The following is a 19,720-nucleotide window of genomic DNA, read 5'->3' as shown; positions in this document are numbered from 1 at the left end:
TAAAACATGTGTATATTTTTTTACATATTTCTGTAACAGCAACCATGAATTAAAATATAAAAAAGGTGCGATCGGATGATCCGATTTTCATGCGGTTTATAGATAAATACAAGTTTGTATGGAAAATAAATTAACAGAATTTTTTAAAAATTCATGGCCGCTGTTATAGAAATATATAAATATTTAAAATAAATTTAGGCATATTACAACTACATTAACATACAAATAATGAAATACAACTTTCATAAAAATTAATTTATTAAAACACTAACATTACAAGATACAAGTTCATACAAAAAAAAATGTAAAAATTCTAAAAAAATACAATTTTTGTATACAATCTCGAAAAATACGTATTTTCATACTAATGTGTAAAATGCAATATTATAAGTAAAGCTTGTGGACGCAAATTAATAATAATATAACACTTATAATAAAATAATCAATATTACATTGAGATTCAATAATATCAATACATTCATACATATTTTAAAGACATTTGAGAAATTCAAATTCAACATTCAAATCAAATTCAAAATTTTGAATTTTGAACTTGACATTTGAGATTCAATAATATCAATTTATTCATATATATTTTTATTTTTTTAAACCTATTAAAGTTTCGAATATTATTAAAGCAGAAAATAAACATAAGTACATATTACATAATACAAAAAAATGCCCTTTTACATGAAATACAATTTTTTCAATTAGCCTAACATAATATATTGACCGAAAAAATTTGTTCAAAAAAATTTTTTATACTTATAAAAAAATACCATAAAATATATTATGTATACTTAAAAATATTTATAAAAGTGTATACAAAAAGTATACGATAGGTGGAGCCCAAAATGACTGTAGCAGCGTCAAACCCAATAATTTTGAAATAAGAAACCAAACTAAGAAAATAACCAGAATTTGCCAAACAATATGGACGAATTTTAATCTGAAACAAAAAAAATATAATTAAAAAACATAAAAAGAGCGTGTGTGCGACACGTATCAGAAGTGAAACTTCTTTGCCAAGATTCAAAGATACAATATCGTCACCTTAATGACGTAACGGTATAGCCATGACGCTACCTTGAAATTGTATTCTCAACGCGCCTAATGAAGTTTCACTTCGAAAACAGTTTAGTATGATAAAGTCATGCAATTATTGTATTATCACCGATCGTTGATAAGTGTAGTTTGTTTGACCGCGCTAATCTCAGAAACTACTGGTCCGATTAGAAAAATTATTTCGGTGTTAGATAGCCTATTTATCGAGGAAGGCTATTATAGGCTATCATCACGCGAAGACCAACAGGAGCGAAGCAATGCAGGTAAAACCGCGGGGCATAGCTAGTAAAAGATAAATTAATTAAAATATCTTACATTTGATCCTTAGTTTTTGCAGCCGGCATAGTTTTTTCACTTTCCTTGTTCAAATATTTTCTCACACCGAGATGCAGGTTTACGAAATATTCGATCCACTGAAAAATACATTGAAATACTTATTAAAATTTGAAAAAATATGATCAAAATGAGCCTAGGTTCATGTTGATATATATTTTGGTCTATAAAAGAAAAGGGGTGAAGCTTTTTTGTTTCGTAATTTTACTAATAAACTAGCTTACCGCCCGCGGCTTCGCCCGCTTTGTTTAAAACATGCTTAAATCTTTCAAACTATGCAACGGATTTTCATGCGGTTTCTTTTTAATACATAGAGTGATTCAAGAGGAAGGTTTTAGTATATAATTTATTAGGTGTTAGACAAAGCGGGCGAAGCCGCGGGCGGTAAGCTAGTTAAATATAAATTAATTAATACTCACATATATAGTACCAATATTAATGAAAAACGTCTGTTCGTCAGTTTTATTCAACTCCGTGGCCAATTGCCTCGTGTTAGGATTATGAAAACGCCATTCCGTGAAAATGAACTTTTCCAATCGACTCAATGAGTTCCATACGTTTTTGTGGAGACGGAATAATCTGGAAAAAATCAAAGAAAAATATTAATAATATTATAAACTAGCTGTGCCCCGCGGTTTTACCCGCGTGGCTCCGCTCCTTTTGGTCTTAGCGTGATGATATATAGCCTATAGCCTTCCTTGATAAATGGGCTATCTGACACCGAAATAATTTTTCAAATCGGAAAAGTAGTTCCTGAGATTAGCGTGTTCAAACAAACAACATCATTCATCACACAAATATTTGCCCCGGGTGGGAATCGAACCCAAGACCTAGGAAGGCAGGGTCTCTACTAACCAAGCCAAACGGTCATTCAAACTCTAAATCTATACTAATATTATAAAGCTGAAGAGTTTGTTTGTTTGGACGCGCTAATCTCAGTCCGATTTGAAAAATTCTTTCGGTGATAGCCCATTTATCGAGGAAGGCTATAGGCTATATATCATCACGCTAAGACCAACAGGAGTGGAGCAATGCGGGTGAAACCGCGGGGCACAGCTAGTTATATCGACTGACCGGTTGGCTTGGTTGGTAGTGGCCCTGCCTTCCAAGCCAGAGGTCGTGGGTTCGATTCCCACCCGGGGCAAATATTTGTGTGATAGATGTTTGCTCTGTGTCTGGGTGTTAATTATCTATATAAGTATTTATTTAAAATTATATAATGTATGTTTATCAGCCATCTGGTTTCCACAACACAAGCGAAAGCTTAGTATGGGATCAGATTGTGCCGTGTGTGAAAATTGTCCTGAAATATTTATTTATTTAGTTATTACATAGAAATATAAATACTTACATAGGCCTTGCTCCAGTAATACGTAATATAGTGTCTAATAAAATAGCCGGGATAAAATGGACAAAGATGGCCGAAATTCGGAAAAGAAACAGCGACGGCACGAATTGTAAATGCGGGTACCTGGAAAAAACATAAATATAGTTTAAAAAGTGCCGTGTCAGAAGTGAAACTTCTTTGGTAAGATGCTAAGATAGCAAAGTCGTCGCGTTACTCCATGGCGTGACGGTATTGCCATGACGCGACATTGAAATTTTACTCTCAATGCGCCTAAAGAAGTTTCACTTCAATACACTTAAACTTATGAAATTATTATTATATACATAGATCCTTGATAAGTGTATAAAGTGAATAAAATCTGTAAAAGTCAACATCACTACATAGTATAAAACAAAGTCGCTTTCTCTGTCCCAATGTATGCTTAAATCTTTAAAACTACGCAACGGATTTTGATACGATTTTTTTAATAGATAGATTGATTCATGAAGGTTTTGGTATATAATTTATTAGGTTTCAGACAAAGCCGCGGGCGGAATGCTAGTAATATATATAAAGACCTATATATATAAAAGAAATTCGTGTTAGTTACTCCACTTATAACTCAAGAACGGCTGAACCGATTTAGCTGAAAATTGGCAGAGAGGTAGTTTAGAGCCAGGAGAAGGACATAGGATAACTATGTACCACGGGCGAAGTCGGGGCGGACCACTAGTTATTAAATAGATAGATTGATTCAAGAAGAAGGTTTGGGTATATAATTTATAAGGTTTCAGACAAAGCCGCGGGCGGAAAGCTAGTAATATATAAAGATATTAAATACTAGCGATCCGCCCCGGCTTCGCCCGTGGTACATATTTACGCTTTCTCTACATAAGAACCATTCTTGGACTTCCACAAACATTAAAAAATTTTAAAGAATTATCGAAATCGGTTCAGCAATTCACACGTGATGCCGTGACAACGCGAAACGGGTTTCATCTATACTAATATTATAAAGAGGAAAAGTTTGTATGTATGTATGGTTTTCACGCATAAACTACTGGACCGATTTTGATGAAATTTGGTACAGACAATCTTTAGACCCTGAGAAAGATCATCGGCTACCTTTTATTGCGAAATATGTACCACGGGCGAAGCCGGGGCGGACCACTACTATCAAAACTTACCAAACAGCGCCCTTCAAAGGATAATTATGCAGCATTTCGCTCACAATAGAGTCGAGCATTGTCCAACGGAATGGATTCTGTGTTGACGTAGTACAGTGGTATACTGATAGACCTGACCTGATAATATATTATAATTGAAAGGAAACACATTTATTATGGACATATAAAATAAAAGTGAACTAAGTAGGTACTTAAAAATTAATCTAACCCATAAAAAGGCCATTTATTATAGTGTAAGAAATATATTAGTACTAGCTTTCTACCCGCGGCTTCGCTCGCGCAGTCAAAGAAAAACCCGCATAGTTCCCGTTCCCGTGGGATTTCCGGGATTGCGTCATTTTCCCGGGATAAAAAGTAGCCTATGTCCTTTCTCGGGTATCAAAATATCTCCATACCAAATTTCATGAAAATTGGTTCAGTAGTTAAGACGTGATTGAGTAACAGACAGACAGACAGAGTTACTTTCGCATTTATAATATTAGTATGGATAGATAGGCGAATTAATGCATAAGTCCAGATTAATTACAATTAGAAAGAAAGAAATAAACCATTTATTCCAACACACACATAAATAGCATTGTATTAATTATAATCCATACTAATATTATAAATGCGAAAGTAACTCTGTCTGTCTGTCTGTTACTCAATCACGCCTAAACTACTGAACCAATTTTCATGAAATTTGGTATGGAGATATTTTGATGCCCGAGAAAGGACATAGGCTACTTTTTATTGCGAAATATGTACCACGGGCAAAGCCGGGGCGGACCGCTAGTATTAGTATAAATAAATAAAACTTACTTCTGTTTAGCAGCATGCCAACCGGCCACTAAAAGCTGATTAACAACAACATCCACGGGAATATAATCCGCTATATTTTCCTTAGCAAGTGGCAATCTACGGACCACACCTGTAAAAGATAGATATATAAACATGTGTGTCAGAAGTGAAACTTCTTTCGCAAGATAAATATAAATTTATTAAGAATAGAAAGAATGCCATAAAACCAAAAATAGTTTGGAAAATCCAAAAGTGCACGCCTCATAATATTTTTTTTAATAATTATTTATTAATTATTGTTTTTGTTTATTTAATAACAATTAAACCGCATCGAATCAGACCCTGAAAAATGAAAGGGTTCTATTCCTGAGCATACTCAAGCGTAAGAGAAAAAAAAAGACTCGATTAGTAAAGTATTTCGGTCGCTATCGTGTTAACAAGAAAATCCTCCGCACATACAGACACACGGACGTCCAAGACAGAACTTTTTTAAACTGTTTTTTAACTAGTTTAAATAACAAAAATGACATCAAAAATATCATGAATGTTAAAAATAGTGTTTTTTCTTAATATGTGTGTGTATGTATTATCTTACAAGTGCAATGTATGATACATAAAGACATTTTAAGTTTGAAAAATCAGATGTTTTGCGCGAAGTGACAGTAGTACCCACCTCAACGCTTCGCTTATGAGACGTGCAATATAAATTCTTTCGCAAGATTTAAAGATAAGTAAAAAAGAACGTGTGTGCCGAACACACGTGTCAGAAGTGAAACTTCTTTGGCAAGAACACCAAAATCGTCGCCTTATTCCATGACGTGACGGTATTGCCATGACATTTTACTCTCAACGCGCTTAGAAAAGTTTCACTTTCACAGATTCGAAACATAACGGATTTTTCATATTATGATTTATTAAAGTGAAACTTTTATTACATCGTCTCAAACTTTTTGGTCTGTGTAGCGCATGTCGCGTGTATCGCTACTGTAGGTATACCTACTCGGCAGCCGACCGACACGCGACATGCGCTACACAAAGCAGTAGGTATACCTACTCGGCAGCCGACCGACACGCGACATGCGCTACACAAAGCAGTAGGTATACCTACTCGGCAGCCGACCGACACGCGACATGCGCTACACAAAGCAGTAGGTATACCTACTCGGCAGCCGACCGACACGCGACATGCGCTACACAAAGCAGTAGGTATACCTACTCGGCAGCCGACCGACACGCGACATGCGCTACACAAAGCAGTAGGTATACCTATTCGGCAGCCGACCGACACGCGACATGCGCTACACAAAGCAGTGTTCGGAACCGTTCGAACAGTTTCACTTTTACCGTGGTTTCATAAAACCACACAACATTTTTTTTTTAATTTAATCGAGCTTACAATGTGGTCAAAAGATTAAATAATCTATACCAATAATAAAATTGAAATGTCTGTTTGAGACTGTTTGTTATATTATAATATAACCACTTTTTACTAAATGCATATAAAAATCCATACTAATATTATAAATGCGAAAGTAACTCTGTCTGTCTGTTACTCAATCACGCCTAAACTACTGAACCAATTTGCATGAAATTTGGTATGGAGATATTTTGATACCCGAGAAAGGACATAGGCTACCTTATATTGCGAAATATGTACCACGGGCGAAGCCGGGGCGGACCTCTAGTAATACGTATATATTATACCAAAATAGCAATTTTTTACAATTTTTGTCTGTCTGTCAGCAAGTTCCAGCTAATCTCAAATCAATTAATTTGATTTGATTTAACAATCAATCAATTTAATTTGATTTGACAATCAATCAATCAATTTGATTTGATATAAAGGTTATTTCTTACCTTTAGCAGCACCCATCAAAAACCCTTGAGGTCCAACTTTGGAACAAGTCCATCCAATCATTGGTTCTTTCCAAGCTGCTACAACTGAAAAAATAAATATAATATATAAATAAAGAAATATTTATATAAATTATTTGTTTTCAAGACCAAAATTGGTCTAAATACAACTTTTACTTTTAAAAAAATATGCAAAATCGATGTCTATACATATACTTATAAGAAATTATTATTATTGTTGAAGTGAAACTTCTTTAGGCGCGTTGAGAGTAAAATTTCAAGGCCACGTCATGACAATACCGTCGCGTCATGGAGTAAGGCGACAATTTTGGTATTTTTGATTCTTGCCAAAGAAGTTTCACTTCTGACACGTGTGCTCAGCACACACGCTCTTTTCTTCAATTTAATAGCATTCAAATGCTTTGTAAATGAGAAATTTTTAATTATTAGTCTATTTATGTAAAAATGAAACCCGTTTTCCTTGGTCACGGCATCACGCATAAACGGGTGGACCGATTTCGATATTTTTTTTATATTCCTTGAAGTACGAGGATGGTTCTTATGTAGAGAAAACGTAAATATGTACCACGGGCGAAGCCGGGGTGGACCGCTAGTTTTTTAAATCTTATATATAAAAATGAATCGCAAAATGTGTTGGTAAGCGCATAACTCGAGAACGGCTGAACCGATTTCGATAATTCTTTTTTTACTATATTCCTTGAAGTACGAGGATGGTTCTTATGTAGAGAAAACGAAAATATGTACCATGGACGAAGCCGGGGCGGACCACTAGTTTTTTAAATCACTACATAGTATAAAACAAAGTCGCTTTCTCTGTCCTTATGTATGCCTAAATCTTTAAAACTATGCAACGGATTTTGATGCGGGTTTTTTAAATAGAACGAGTGATTCAAGAGGAAGGTTTTAGTACATATATAATTTATAAGGTTTTAGACAAATCGGGCGAAGCCGCGGGCGGTAAGCTAGTAATTCATATAAAAAACTTACTCATAGAAGGTCTAACTATAGTGCAGGGGAACATATTGGAACATTTTTTAACTTCGTGCTCGGCAAGATGTTTTGTAAATGTATAGGTATTCGGATGGCCTCGGAGTATTCTGAAAAATAAAATAAAAATAATATATAACTACTTTATTTCACACACAAGTAAACAAAATATAAATTGTATATGGAATAAATAGACTTAGGTTAAAAAAAGAAAAACTATTTAAAGTTATAATTTACTAGCTGCGCCCCGCGGTTTTACCCGCGTTGCTCCGCTCCTGTTGGTATTAGAGTGATGATATACAGGGTGTAATCGTTAAGTGTGCACAGGCGATTATCCCGTTACTATTGCAGATATCAAAAAACTTTAAACTGATATAGAAAGTACTTAACCTAATGAGTAAAATGGCCATAATAAATTATTAAAAATAAAACGGGAAATATCCAAAAATTTATAACAAACACTCCCATACATTTAGTATGAGATATGACTATCCTAAACATATAATATAAAAAATTTTGGTTATTTTTTTTTTGAATTTGTGCTTAAATTACTTCGCAAATTTTAATAAAAATTCATTCAGAAACTGTAAACAGAACTCGACGTGAAATACAATGGTATTCCAAAACGAGGTATGGCCATTTTACTCATTAGGTTAAGTACTTTCGATATCAGTTTTAAGTTTATTGATATCTGCAATAGTTACGGAATAATCGCCTGTGCACACTTAACGATTACACCCTGCATAGCCTAAATATGCCTTTCTCGATAAATGGACTATCTAACACCTCAAGAATTTTTCAAATCGGACCAGTAGTTCCCGAGATTAGCGCGTTCAAACAAACAAACAAACTCTTCAGCTTTATAATATTAGTATAGATGAAACAGCAATTTTTGAAGTGAGCATATAAAATGCATTAGCTTTCATGTATGCTTAAATATTTAAAACTACGCAACGGATTTTGATGCGGTTTTTTTCAATAGATAGAGTGATTCAAAAGGTTTAAGTTATTATAATTTATTAGGTTTTAGTAAATAAATAAAATAAACTCACGTTTTCTCCATATCGTCTAACGCCTTGTCCGAGAGACGATTAACCAAATTTATAACACTATCAACGTCCCCCGGCGTCTCGTATACTTTTTCTTCTGCTTCTAGTAGATATGAGTTCACGTATGCTGATGATACATGTACCATCGCCTGGAAATCAAATCAAGTTATAGCAAATTAAATCAAATTAAGCTATGGCAAATCAAATCAACTTTTATCAAACCAAATTAAGTTATGGCAAATGAATCAAATCAAAGTATGCTAATTCAAATCAATTTATGGCAAATGAATCAAATCAAAGTATGCTAATTCAAATCAATTTATGACAAATCAAATCAAATGAGGGCAAGGCAAATTTTTCGAATTTCAACAAAATGTTTGTATGTTTGACAGTATCAAATCAAATGTAGATAAATAAAAACAAATAAAATGATATCAAATGTCACAAACGTGAATGAAAATTTAAGGTAAAATTATTTATGCTCTTTTAAAAAAGCATTAATTGTAGACGAGTTAGCAAATTTTATTAAAATAGATCTTTAGTCATTTATGAGTTGAATCCTTTTTGGTTTTATAATATGTGTATGTGTCTGTATGTTGTTGTAACAATAAAGAATGTATGTTTTAGTAACAAAAAAGATGTTTGTATTCGTATTTTTTTTTTGTATTGTTAATGTTAATAATTATTATTGCTTTTCCTAAACAAATGTTACCTTCAAATCCTTCATTTCTTGACACAATTGCATGACCCTTCTCGTTCCCAAAACATTAATTTTCACCGTTGGTTTTAAATTCTCTTCAAAATCCAATGTAGCGGCGGAATGTATAACCACATTGACATTTTCTATAAGTAATTGCCTGTCTTCGGGGCGAAGCCCTAGGTCTTCGGAACCTACGTCCCCTGATATTGGTATTAGTTTGGAAAATATGTCTTTTGATTCTGTTTGCAGTAGTTTTTCGAATACCTGAAATTAAAAAAAAATATATTGTATTAAAATTTAAAATAATATAAAAAATAGGAAAAATCAACGCCGCGTAATTAACACGGATTAATTATAATTTTAGAAACTTTTAAAAATTCTTAATTGAATACTTAATTATTATTTTTAATTTTTTACCATTTTTTCCTAATTACATATTGTGCTTCTCTGTTTTACTTTAAATGTACAAATAATATACAAATATGTATTTTATTTTTTATTTGTTTGTTGTGTTAAATAAACATTGTTTTTTTATTTCTAACCAGCTTTCCGCGCGCGGCATCGCCCGCTTTGTACAAAACAATATAAATTATAAACTAAATCCTTCCTCAAGGACCTATCTATTCAAAAAACCTCATCAAAATTTATAGGATAGTTTTAAACATTATAAACGCATGTATTATAAAGCTACATGACATGCAATTATTTGGAAATAATATAGGTATTTATTGCATTAAAATTATAAAGAAATACAAGAATTAAGATTCATTACCATAAGAAATAAAATCATTAATTTTTCTTAATTATAAGCTATTCCTTACAAAATCTTTAATCCTTTGAAATCAGATAAAAAGTTTATAAAATACTAAATAGTGATACTTAATAAATGATGATTATAATACACTAGCTTTCCGCCTGCGGCCTCGCCCGCGTTTTCAAAGAAAAACTCGCATAGTTCCCGTTCCCGTGGCATATTCGGGATAAAACCTAGCCTACAGGTATTGTTCATTGAAGATGCAGCTTTCTAATGGTGAAATAATTTTTGAAATCGGTCCAGTAGTAATTATGCGTGAAAACCATACATACATATAGCTTCCGCCCACGACTTTGTACGTGCATCCCCGTTTTTCCCCGTTCCCGCAAGAATTTCGGGAAATCCTTTCTTAGCGGATGCCTACGTCTACCTACATGCCAAATTTCAGCCCGATACGTCCAGTGGTTTGGGCTGTGCGTTGATAGATCACTATATCAGTCACCTTTGAGTTTTATATATATAGATTACAAACCTTTCCTCTTTATAATATTATTATATAGTATAGATCAATTAAGCTCTGATTAATAAAACTTACTTCATTATAAAGTATATAATGTATTTATTATTTATGATTTTAAAAATAATGAACAAAGAGCATTCACTTGTTCAAAAAGTAAAATGTTGTATTTAACTACTTATGTGTCTTTTTTTAAGAGGAACTTCTTTAGAGCGTAAAATTTCAAGGTCGCGTCATGACAATTCCGTCACGTCATGGAGTTACGACGATTTTGGTAAATTCGAATCTTGCCAAAGAAGTTTCACTTCTGACACGTGTGCTCGGCACACACAGTCTTTTTGTTATTATTATTATTTACTATATTACAAATAACTCGAATCTCTTTTTTTTGTTTCCAAAACTAAACATGTGCAAAATAATAATATGACAAGCAAAACCACATGAAAAACTAGTATATTCGCGTAAATACAATAAGTACCTACATGTTTACAAGTTGCGGTAATAATTAACAAGGTTGTTACAGCCATTACCTCGGTATATAGAATTACAGTGTCCTAACGATTTATCTTTTACTTGACTTGAGTACATTTGTAGAATATATAATGAAGAATATATTTTCAAAGTGATTAATTTGTTTTTATACTAGCTTTCCGCCCGCGGCTTCGCCCGCTTTTTAAAGAAAAACCCGCTGCATAGTTCCCGTTCCCGTGGGATTTGCAGGATGAAACCTATCCTATGTGTTAATCCAAGTTACCCTCTATATGTGTGCTAAATTTCATTGTAATCGGTTCAGTAGTATTTGCGTGAAAGAGTAACAAACACACACACACACACACATCCTCACAAACTTTCGCATTTATAATATTAGTAGGACTAGCTGTGCTCCGCGGTTTTACACGCATTGCTCCGCTCCTGTTGGTCTTAGCGTGATGATATTATATAGCCTATAGCCATCCTCGATAAATGGGCTATCTTACACTGAAATAGTTTTTCAAATCAGACCAGTAGTTCCTGAGATTAGCGTGTTCAAACAAACAAACTCTTCAGCAGTTCTAAGTATAATAATTTTAGATACTAGTCACTTCTCCCAACTTTATTAACCAAGGATCCTTTAATAAAATATAATCCATAGTAATCCTACTAATGTTATAAATGGGAGAGTTTGTGTGTTTGTTTGTTATTCCTAATCGCAAAAACTGCTGAACCTATTTTCATGAAATTTGGCTCACACATAGAGTACCTAACTTAAATTAACAGATAGGATAGTTTTTATCGCGAAAATCACACAAGAATGGGATCTATCCAGGTTTTCCTTTGACTATGGGGGAGATGCTGCAGGTGAAAAGCTAGTAATTATAACACCAACCAAATAGTAAGTAACAAAAAATACCAACCGCCTCATGGTACAGTGGTTAACGTGTGAGTGTAGAACCGAGAGGTCATGGGTTCGATTCCCGGTGGAGACGAAGAAAAAAACAGAAGGCTGATCACCTAAATCCCTAAAAATTGATCAGACTTCACTTATGAACAAAAAAATTGACTTAAAAATAGCAACATAACACATTTACTTCTGTTCCTAGTAGGAACTAGTTTTAATAATATTTCAATGGTTAAAATATTCAAACTAAATTCTTTTAAAAATAAAAATTTGTGTTAATGAAGAAATGGTTTAATTTGGTGTGGGAAAAAAATGTTTTAATTTACTGCAGTAAAAAAATATTTTAATTGTATTCTATAAAAACTTTAAAGCTTAATTAGGAAATGTTTATTTTTAACAATATGTGCAAGCAAATTATGCTCGTGTTAAAGTGTAATTAAAAAATAACACATAATGTATTCAGTAAAGTTTTCCATTTTCAAACTTAATTGTTTAAATTTTATTTAAGTTAAATTTGTACTCACCGAATGACCAGGGAATTCGTTTAGCCTCTCCGAAATGTCTTTTCCTTTCTTCGGTCGCATTAATAAATATAATTTTCCCGATTCCGGTATGCATCTCAATATTTTTTCTATCAGGCATAATCCAACGAAGCCTGTGCCCCCGGTTATAAAAAAGTTTTTACCGGCGTAAAACGCGCGAACTTGTGATTCTTCCGTCATTTTGATGGTTGTTTTTCACATACACTGAAATGAAACAAATATTTTATAGTATTCAATATTTTTAAAAATAATTCAAACCCCGCCACAGGGCAGCATAACAAAATTCTGAACAAAGTTTCAAACTCGAAGTCGAAGTTTGACACTTTTGCCTTAAACGGGTTGCCAGTTTACAAAACAAAATTTGATCACATTCATTCTCTAAACTTTCTGCTCTTTACAAATACAAATGTTATAGTAGTCGATTTTCGTTTGTAAAAGCTAATAATAAAAAAACATTAGTAATATCTCTGAGAGTAATATAAAAACATTGCATTGTTTATCGGATAAAAATACTACGTAAGATTTTTTTGTGTCATGTTATTACGAAATTAGCAGTGAGAACTTGAAAAAACACAGCCATCTGAGATCATTCTTTTTATTTATAACGATCCAGTGGTTTAAAACGAATAGGCCGGTAGGAGTTAAAAAATATATTTAAATACAGCACATTATATTATATTTGTGTGAAGTAAGAATTTCAGTTATATGTGTGATAGGATAGGATAACAATTTCTGGATGAAAGTAGTACAAATGAATTTGTTGTTGCCTTTATTTAAATATAAAAAATAATAATTGTAACATAATAAAGGAGTGGTTAATTCCAATATTCTAAGAAATATTTTCGAGATTATAATCTAAATGAAAATCAATTCCTTCGCGCAATTTCATTCTTATTTATGTAGAAAAACAATAAAATATAATAAAAAATTAGTGTTAGTGTAAATATTGGAAAACATAAAAATTGAAAATAAAAACTAATTTTTCTAATGTCTATTTATATTTAACCTATGAGTAATTAAGTATCTTAATCACTTTGTACTGTTACTTTAAATTCTGCGGCACTTAGTCATAGAATAAGATGACTTAGCATTTATCATCAAAATATTTCTTTCAAATTACCCGCATATTATATAATTATGTATATCGATGTGCGGTAATTTAACCAGTTAAGTAGTTAAAGTATACATATTGCATAAATAAAAGCAAATTTTCAATAAATTATTAAGGTAATGGAAGGCGTGTATAAGACATTCCTATGATAACTTAAAGCAGTATTATTTCCATGGTGGAAAAATGACAGGGCTCTATAGCACAATCACTTTCGCAAACTGGATTTAATACTGTTTTATGTACTGAATAAATTTCTATTTACTGCAATGATATTAAAAATCTAAATAGCTGGGTAAAATTTTGCAACTAAAAGTGAGGAAAAAGATGTAGGTCCAAATCTGTGTTCACAAAAGTCACGAAAATAATTTTCATTGAATAGACTATAGAGTATATATGCGATAAACAAAGGTGAAGGATTTAACAAAAAAGACAATTTAACTCTAAAGCACAGCACGCTACAACGAGGAAAATAGCATGATTATTTACAGTACTCGTTACTTTTGCGTCAACCCATTGTTTACACAAACCATTATGGTATAACTTTGTTTAATGGGAATTCGTATTTGCCAACGTTTACGTATTACCATAGTATAAAGAGAACAAGTAGGCCCTCTACGGCCGTTTAGCGCACGGTACCTAAACTTGCAAGGCGCAGGGTTGTCACTTGTCCCGTTGATATTTTAAATAATTTAAGAAACAAACATCGCCGTTCACAGCAATGGCGCGCCCCTAGCGAGAACGGTCCATGAGAAGGAATCGAGCGGCCGCGGCGCGGGCGTTGTGTGCGTGCGTTAAACTTGCGTATGAACTTACAAACTGTGCGATGTACCTTTGTTCGAAGATAACTTACTTGTTCTCTTTATACTATGGTATTACCATGTATTCTTAGATTGTGGTGTCTTTTCGTAACTCGTAACCTCACATGACATTTTGACGAGTAGTCAATTATGTTCAAACGCTATTATCCTATTTAATGGGCTATTAATTATGATGGGCGTAAATGTGACAGACACTGAGCCTCGGTTCATTAATTCTTCGAATCGATAGACAATAGCTCGTCTAGCACTTGAATTAATTAATATTGTATCTGGGTGGCACATTCATTTTATTAAAATGAATTGAGCGAGCCAATAATTAAAACTAATCTAAAGCAATTTAAACTTTTGAGCGAACAATGAAATCGCACGATATATTAGACCGTATTGGAATTAAAGTTTCCAATTTGTTTATTTAACTTGGCACAAATTCTTAAATAAAACTTCATCTTTTAACTCAGCATTATTTACAAGCGTGAAACTAATATGAATTCGTTTAGCTTATTATCAACGACAAAAATAGACATTTTAGGCATAATTTCAATGTTACAAGATAATCTAAACCCATTAGAGCTGTAAAATATGCTTAAAACTTGACGAAGTGGTCGAATAAAACTGGATTAGTTAATTTATTTCAATCAATGTTTATAATCTAAACAGATTTATATTTATCTATAAGAAGCGGTCCGCCCCGGCTTCGCCCGTAGTACCTAGTACCTACATATTTCGCAATAAAAGGTAGCCTATGTTCTTTTTCAGGGTCTAAAGATTGTCTGTGCCAAATTTCATCAAAATCGTTCCAGTAGTTTATGCGTGAAAACCATACATACAAACATACAAACCCCTCTTTATAATATTAGTATAGATAGTAAACTGTAAAACATATTATTACCGACAGATTATGGATATAAAAAGACCCGTTCGCGGTTTATAAATCTCTACTGTTACATTTATTTATATATGTTACGTTTATTTGTAAAACTCAGGTTTTACCAGTATATCCCAAGATTTACCGAACTTATGTATTCTTTGGACCTATAGGTACCGTTCGAATATAATAGAAAATGTTGATTTTGGAAATAAAACATAGGATTTATAGATCCTAACAAATGGCTAAGGCAGAGGACTAAGATTTACCTATTGAGTTCTGCTAAAAGATCGAAATGATCAATGTTCACAGAACAACCCCCGTACCATGATAATATGTTGAGTACTTAAAACAAATGTTTTTGCTTTCTTTCTTAAAGCATGCATCACGGTAACACCCCTGTTAAAACAGTAACCATTCAGAATTTTAAGTTTTTCTCGAAACAAACAAAATAAACATTTTATGGGTGACATCGTTCATGATTTATTTGTAATGTGTGTTTTTATTGTTCTAAACAAACAATTTTGAATTTTTTTGAAACAGGACAATACGACAAGGCGACAAGGCGAGCTAATACCATTAACCAAATAACATGAAAAATTATTAATTTGTATATTTTCTCAAGGTAGTGTACATGTGATTTGCGTCACACATTGCAAGTCATTTGGGTGGTAATTACATACACAATAGTGTCTAATAAAATTATTCATAATCACTGTATAATCACACAGTGGCAGTCATTTAATGCTGTTTGTCATGGATAATTATTTTGCGGTTTGCAAATCTCTGAATTTCTATAGAAGGATTATTTCACCATTAGAAAGGTACATTATACGTTTGTATGTAATTGACTCCTTTAGACTCAATTATGACTCACTTTAAAATGACAGATTTAATTCAAACTTCATCACGACACTATCATTTCATGTCCTTATCTTTTTAAAACGAGTTTTTTGTTTTTTTTAACAACATAATCTTTTTCTAATATGTATTGAGGCGGAACTGGGGCGAGCTGCTAGTGATCAATTAGACAATACATTACCATTTTATTCCACCATTACCATTAGTACCATTCACCTTTAGCATTCAAAAAACGTAGATTTTTCAATTTCCCCAAAATTAGATTACTTCGATTTATCTGGCAACACGATAAATTCAAATGACATTATGTAAGCGTTAAAAATTTAAACTCAACCAAGCTTTATTCTAATTCCTAGGATTAAAATTCTAATTCCTAGGATTAAAAGCCTTATTCCGTCAGTCCTCGGATCACAGACACAATAAAAAATCTATTGTGTCTCGGCCCGATCGGGCCGCTCGGTGGTCAATGGGTTATTCCTAATTCATACGATTTCAATACCTACTTATTTACAACATATTTTGTTCTACTTCATAAAAAGTATAGTGAGAGGTGATTTTCTGAAACATGAATATATTCAGCATGCTAATGAGTTAATACAAGAAGCTTATATCTAATACACTGGAGATTTCAGTATGAACATTAACTTGTAACAAGAAAATATGACGTTGAATGACGCCTGTATGTTTTTTTATCCCTTTCACACCTAGGTAGTTAGTTAGGTGTGAAAGGGATAAAAAAACATACAGGCGTCATTCAAGGTCATATTTTCTTGTTACAAGTTAATGTTCATACTGAAATCTCCAGTGTATTAGATATAAGCTTCTTGAGTTAATACTTCGTTTTTTTCTTAATCTTGCATCTCATCAAGGGTAATTACTTTTTTACGACACCCGGGCATCCATAAAAAATGTCATTTTGTTTTGTTGTGACGTTGATGGCATATTTTGCTTAGTTTGTTATTAATTTGAAACTTACATGTTCTCCAGAAACCTATTTTTAAAATTACTAAAAATATATATTTTATAGTTACTTACAAAATAATAAAAAATAGGTTAGCCCTTGGTGCACGAGTCCGACTCGAACTATATTACCGTTTAGATTATTAGGACTTTAATAACAAAATATGGAAGTATAATCTTAAAATAAATAAATATAAATTTTTATTATATATATACACTCACCGGCACGGAATCTTGGCCACTGCAAATTTTTGGGTAAAATAACACTATTTCTTTTCTACTACAAAATTCAATAAAAATTTAACCAAAACTAGTTACTTTAATGTTTTTACTAACTTTTAGTAATCATTGGAAGTTTATAAGAAGTACTGCCGCGTAGATATGAATTAAACAAGAATTTACGCTTTTCCTGTGAAATTTAAATGATTTCTTAAAAAATGCACAAAAATTAGAAAGAACGTTTCCATAAAAAAAATTGAACCTTTTAATATAGGGTGTTTCCTTCTCTTTCCTTAAACACTGTTTGCATCCAGTCTGGCATACTCTAGAAGACATTTTTGATGTCCACTTGAGCTATAGTGTACCAAACGGCCCCAGCTGTATTTCTAAGCTCATCTAACATTGGTGCTGGGTTGAAATCGAACTTTATGTTTCTTTTAAGCATGTCCCAGATGTGTTCTATTGGATTAAGATCCAGGCTACGAGCTGGCCACTCCAATTTTTCAATAATAACCTCTTGAAGATACTCTTATACGCATCGTAAGACACGTTATAGTGTATTAGTAGCAAATTTTCTTCACTGATAAACCTGTAATAGGGCTGAACACGTTCCTGGAGAATTTCCTCAATGTACTTGATCAAATTTAAGGCATTATCTACGATAACTAACTCCGTGCGAGCATCGGAACTTATACCTCCCCATACCATTATTGACCCTCCATGAAAAATCGCAGTTTGAGTGTGGTGATGGGTGAAAACCTCTCTTCTCGTCTCCTCTAAACTGACTCTTGGCTATCAAAAGCTCGTAAAGTGACTTAGCAGTCATCTGTGAACACCTCACGAGCGCACTGGCTGTGGGTCCAGTTTTCATGTTCTCGTGCAAAACGAAGACGTGCTTCTCTGTGATGTCTGAGGAGTCCTGGACGGCGTGCTGGTCTGCAAACCATCAAATTAACTTCCTTCATTAGTCTTCTCACCGATTGCTCACTCACATTTATTATCCTGGTGTTTTAGAGCCGGTGGCGTATCTCAAAATCTGTCAGAAAGCCATTTCTGAGTATCTCTTGAACAATAAACGGGTCTTCTCGAGCTGATGTGCACCTCACGCCTTCATTTCCTGGTCTGCACATGTAGCTACCAGTCTCCTGGTATCTTCTCCATGCATAGTGCACCGCTGAACGTGGTACGTACTGAACATTAGGTACTTTACGTTGCGGCAGTCATTGGTCTAACATTGTGATGGCCTGAGCAGGTTGTTCAGATGTTAACGGCATTTTTTATTGTTTTTTATGATCATTGACTACAGTACAACAATAACAATATCTTAAAACGTCATAAACGATATCGAAAAAAGTTTAAAACGAACAATTCGTAACTTCGGCTTAACCGCACAAATCACAAATTTCGAGTAACTCTTAAAAAGTGGTAAAAGATTATTCTCAAACTTAATGATTTCTTACCATAAAATTAAACAAGTAATATGTTAACATATCTGCATACAAAAAAATCGTGAAAAACACTTCAAACTTTTTTTATCGGCAAATTTGTAAGTGGCCAAGATTCCGTGCCGGTGAGTGTATATTATTTTTTTTTTATTTATAAATTTATATTTATAAATTTATATAAATAAATAAATAAAAATGTGTGCGTGTACTAGTGTACAGTGTACAGTGTACCTACACACGTAAGAAGTGAAACTTCTTTATGACCTTATTTAAGTAAAAAAAAATTACTATTTAAGCAACTTTACAGAAATACGTCAATCACGCGTGGTAGGGATAAAAACAAGATGGCGCGTAACGCAAAAATGTCACGCGTAACGGAAAAATGTCACGCGTAACGAAAAAATGTTACACTACATTTTTTTTCCAACCCCGATAAAGAAGTTTCACTTCAAAAACGTTAAGAATTAAGCCACCTGGACACCCATCCATGTTCTGACAGGGCTCTAACGTTGCTTAACCTAGAATCAGTGACCGGTGAGTGTACGGAACCGTTATTATTGCGACTTCCGTATCACGTTTAAGTCATTTACGGATCTCTAAAACAATGCAAACTAATATTACAGTAATCAAGACCAGTATTAAAATTAGATATTCAGAAATCTAGTTATTATTTTTGTTTTTAAACGCGTCGTCGACACTTAACGATTTAAATAATGAATCATTCATTAAAAACAACTGTATTATTTTTTAAACACGTGGGATGTTAAAAATATTATATATTTTAAGGTCAGTTATTCTTGAATTAAATTAAATATAAAAATAATATTTATAATAAAAATTGCCAATATTAATCCGTAAAAAAATACCCCAGGTATTTTCTTTAATAAATTGTGTACACAGAGCAAACATACAATACGGTTTTTCCTCTAAAAAATTGTGTACAAAGA

At 33.0% G+C, this 19,720-nt stretch overlaps 1 protein-coding gene across 1 annotated transcript in view; it reads right to left on the bottom strand.

Moving 5' to 3' along the window:
* The window catches only part of LOC149475523 (putative fatty acyl-CoA reductase CG8306), a 29,418-nt gene continuing 9,698 nt past the window's right edge, over positions 1-19,720 (bottom strand). Inside the window, exons 2-12 of the mRNA XM_089713418.1 lie at positions 12,477-12,698; positions 9,316-9,567; positions 8,607-8,752; positions 7,555-7,664; positions 6,550-6,633; positions 4,714-4,822; positions 3,913-4,029; positions 2,750-2,869; positions 1,818-1,977; positions 1,381-1,478; positions 1-949 (exon numbers count right to left, since the gene is read on the bottom strand). Coding sequence (XP_089569544.1) covers positions 811-949; positions 1,381-1,478; positions 1,818-1,977; positions 2,750-2,869; positions 3,913-4,029; positions 4,714-4,822; positions 6,550-6,633; positions 7,555-7,664; positions 8,607-8,752; positions 9,316-9,567; positions 12,477-12,674 — 1,533 coding nt within the window. The 5' untranslated portion in view covers positions 12,675-12,698 and the 3' untranslated portion in view covers positions 1-810. The remainder of the gene's footprint in view (positions 950-1,380; positions 1,479-1,817; positions 1,978-2,749; positions 2,870-3,912; positions 4,030-4,713; positions 4,823-6,549; positions 6,634-7,554; positions 7,665-8,606; positions 8,753-9,315; positions 9,568-12,476; positions 12,699-19,720) is intronic.

The sequence above is a fragment of the Colias philodice genome, chromosome 30 (genome assembly GCF_061535455.1).
Source record: "Colias philodice isolate Cphi_HAF_F1 chromosome 30, ilColPhil1 Martin Lab GWU primary, whole genome shotgun sequence".
NCBI classification, from domain to species: Eukaryota; Metazoa; Arthropoda; class Insecta; order Lepidoptera; family Pieridae; genus Colias; species Colias philodice.
Note: the sequence above shows the minus strand (reverse complement) of the source record. Positions and strands in the feature narration are given on the sequence as shown.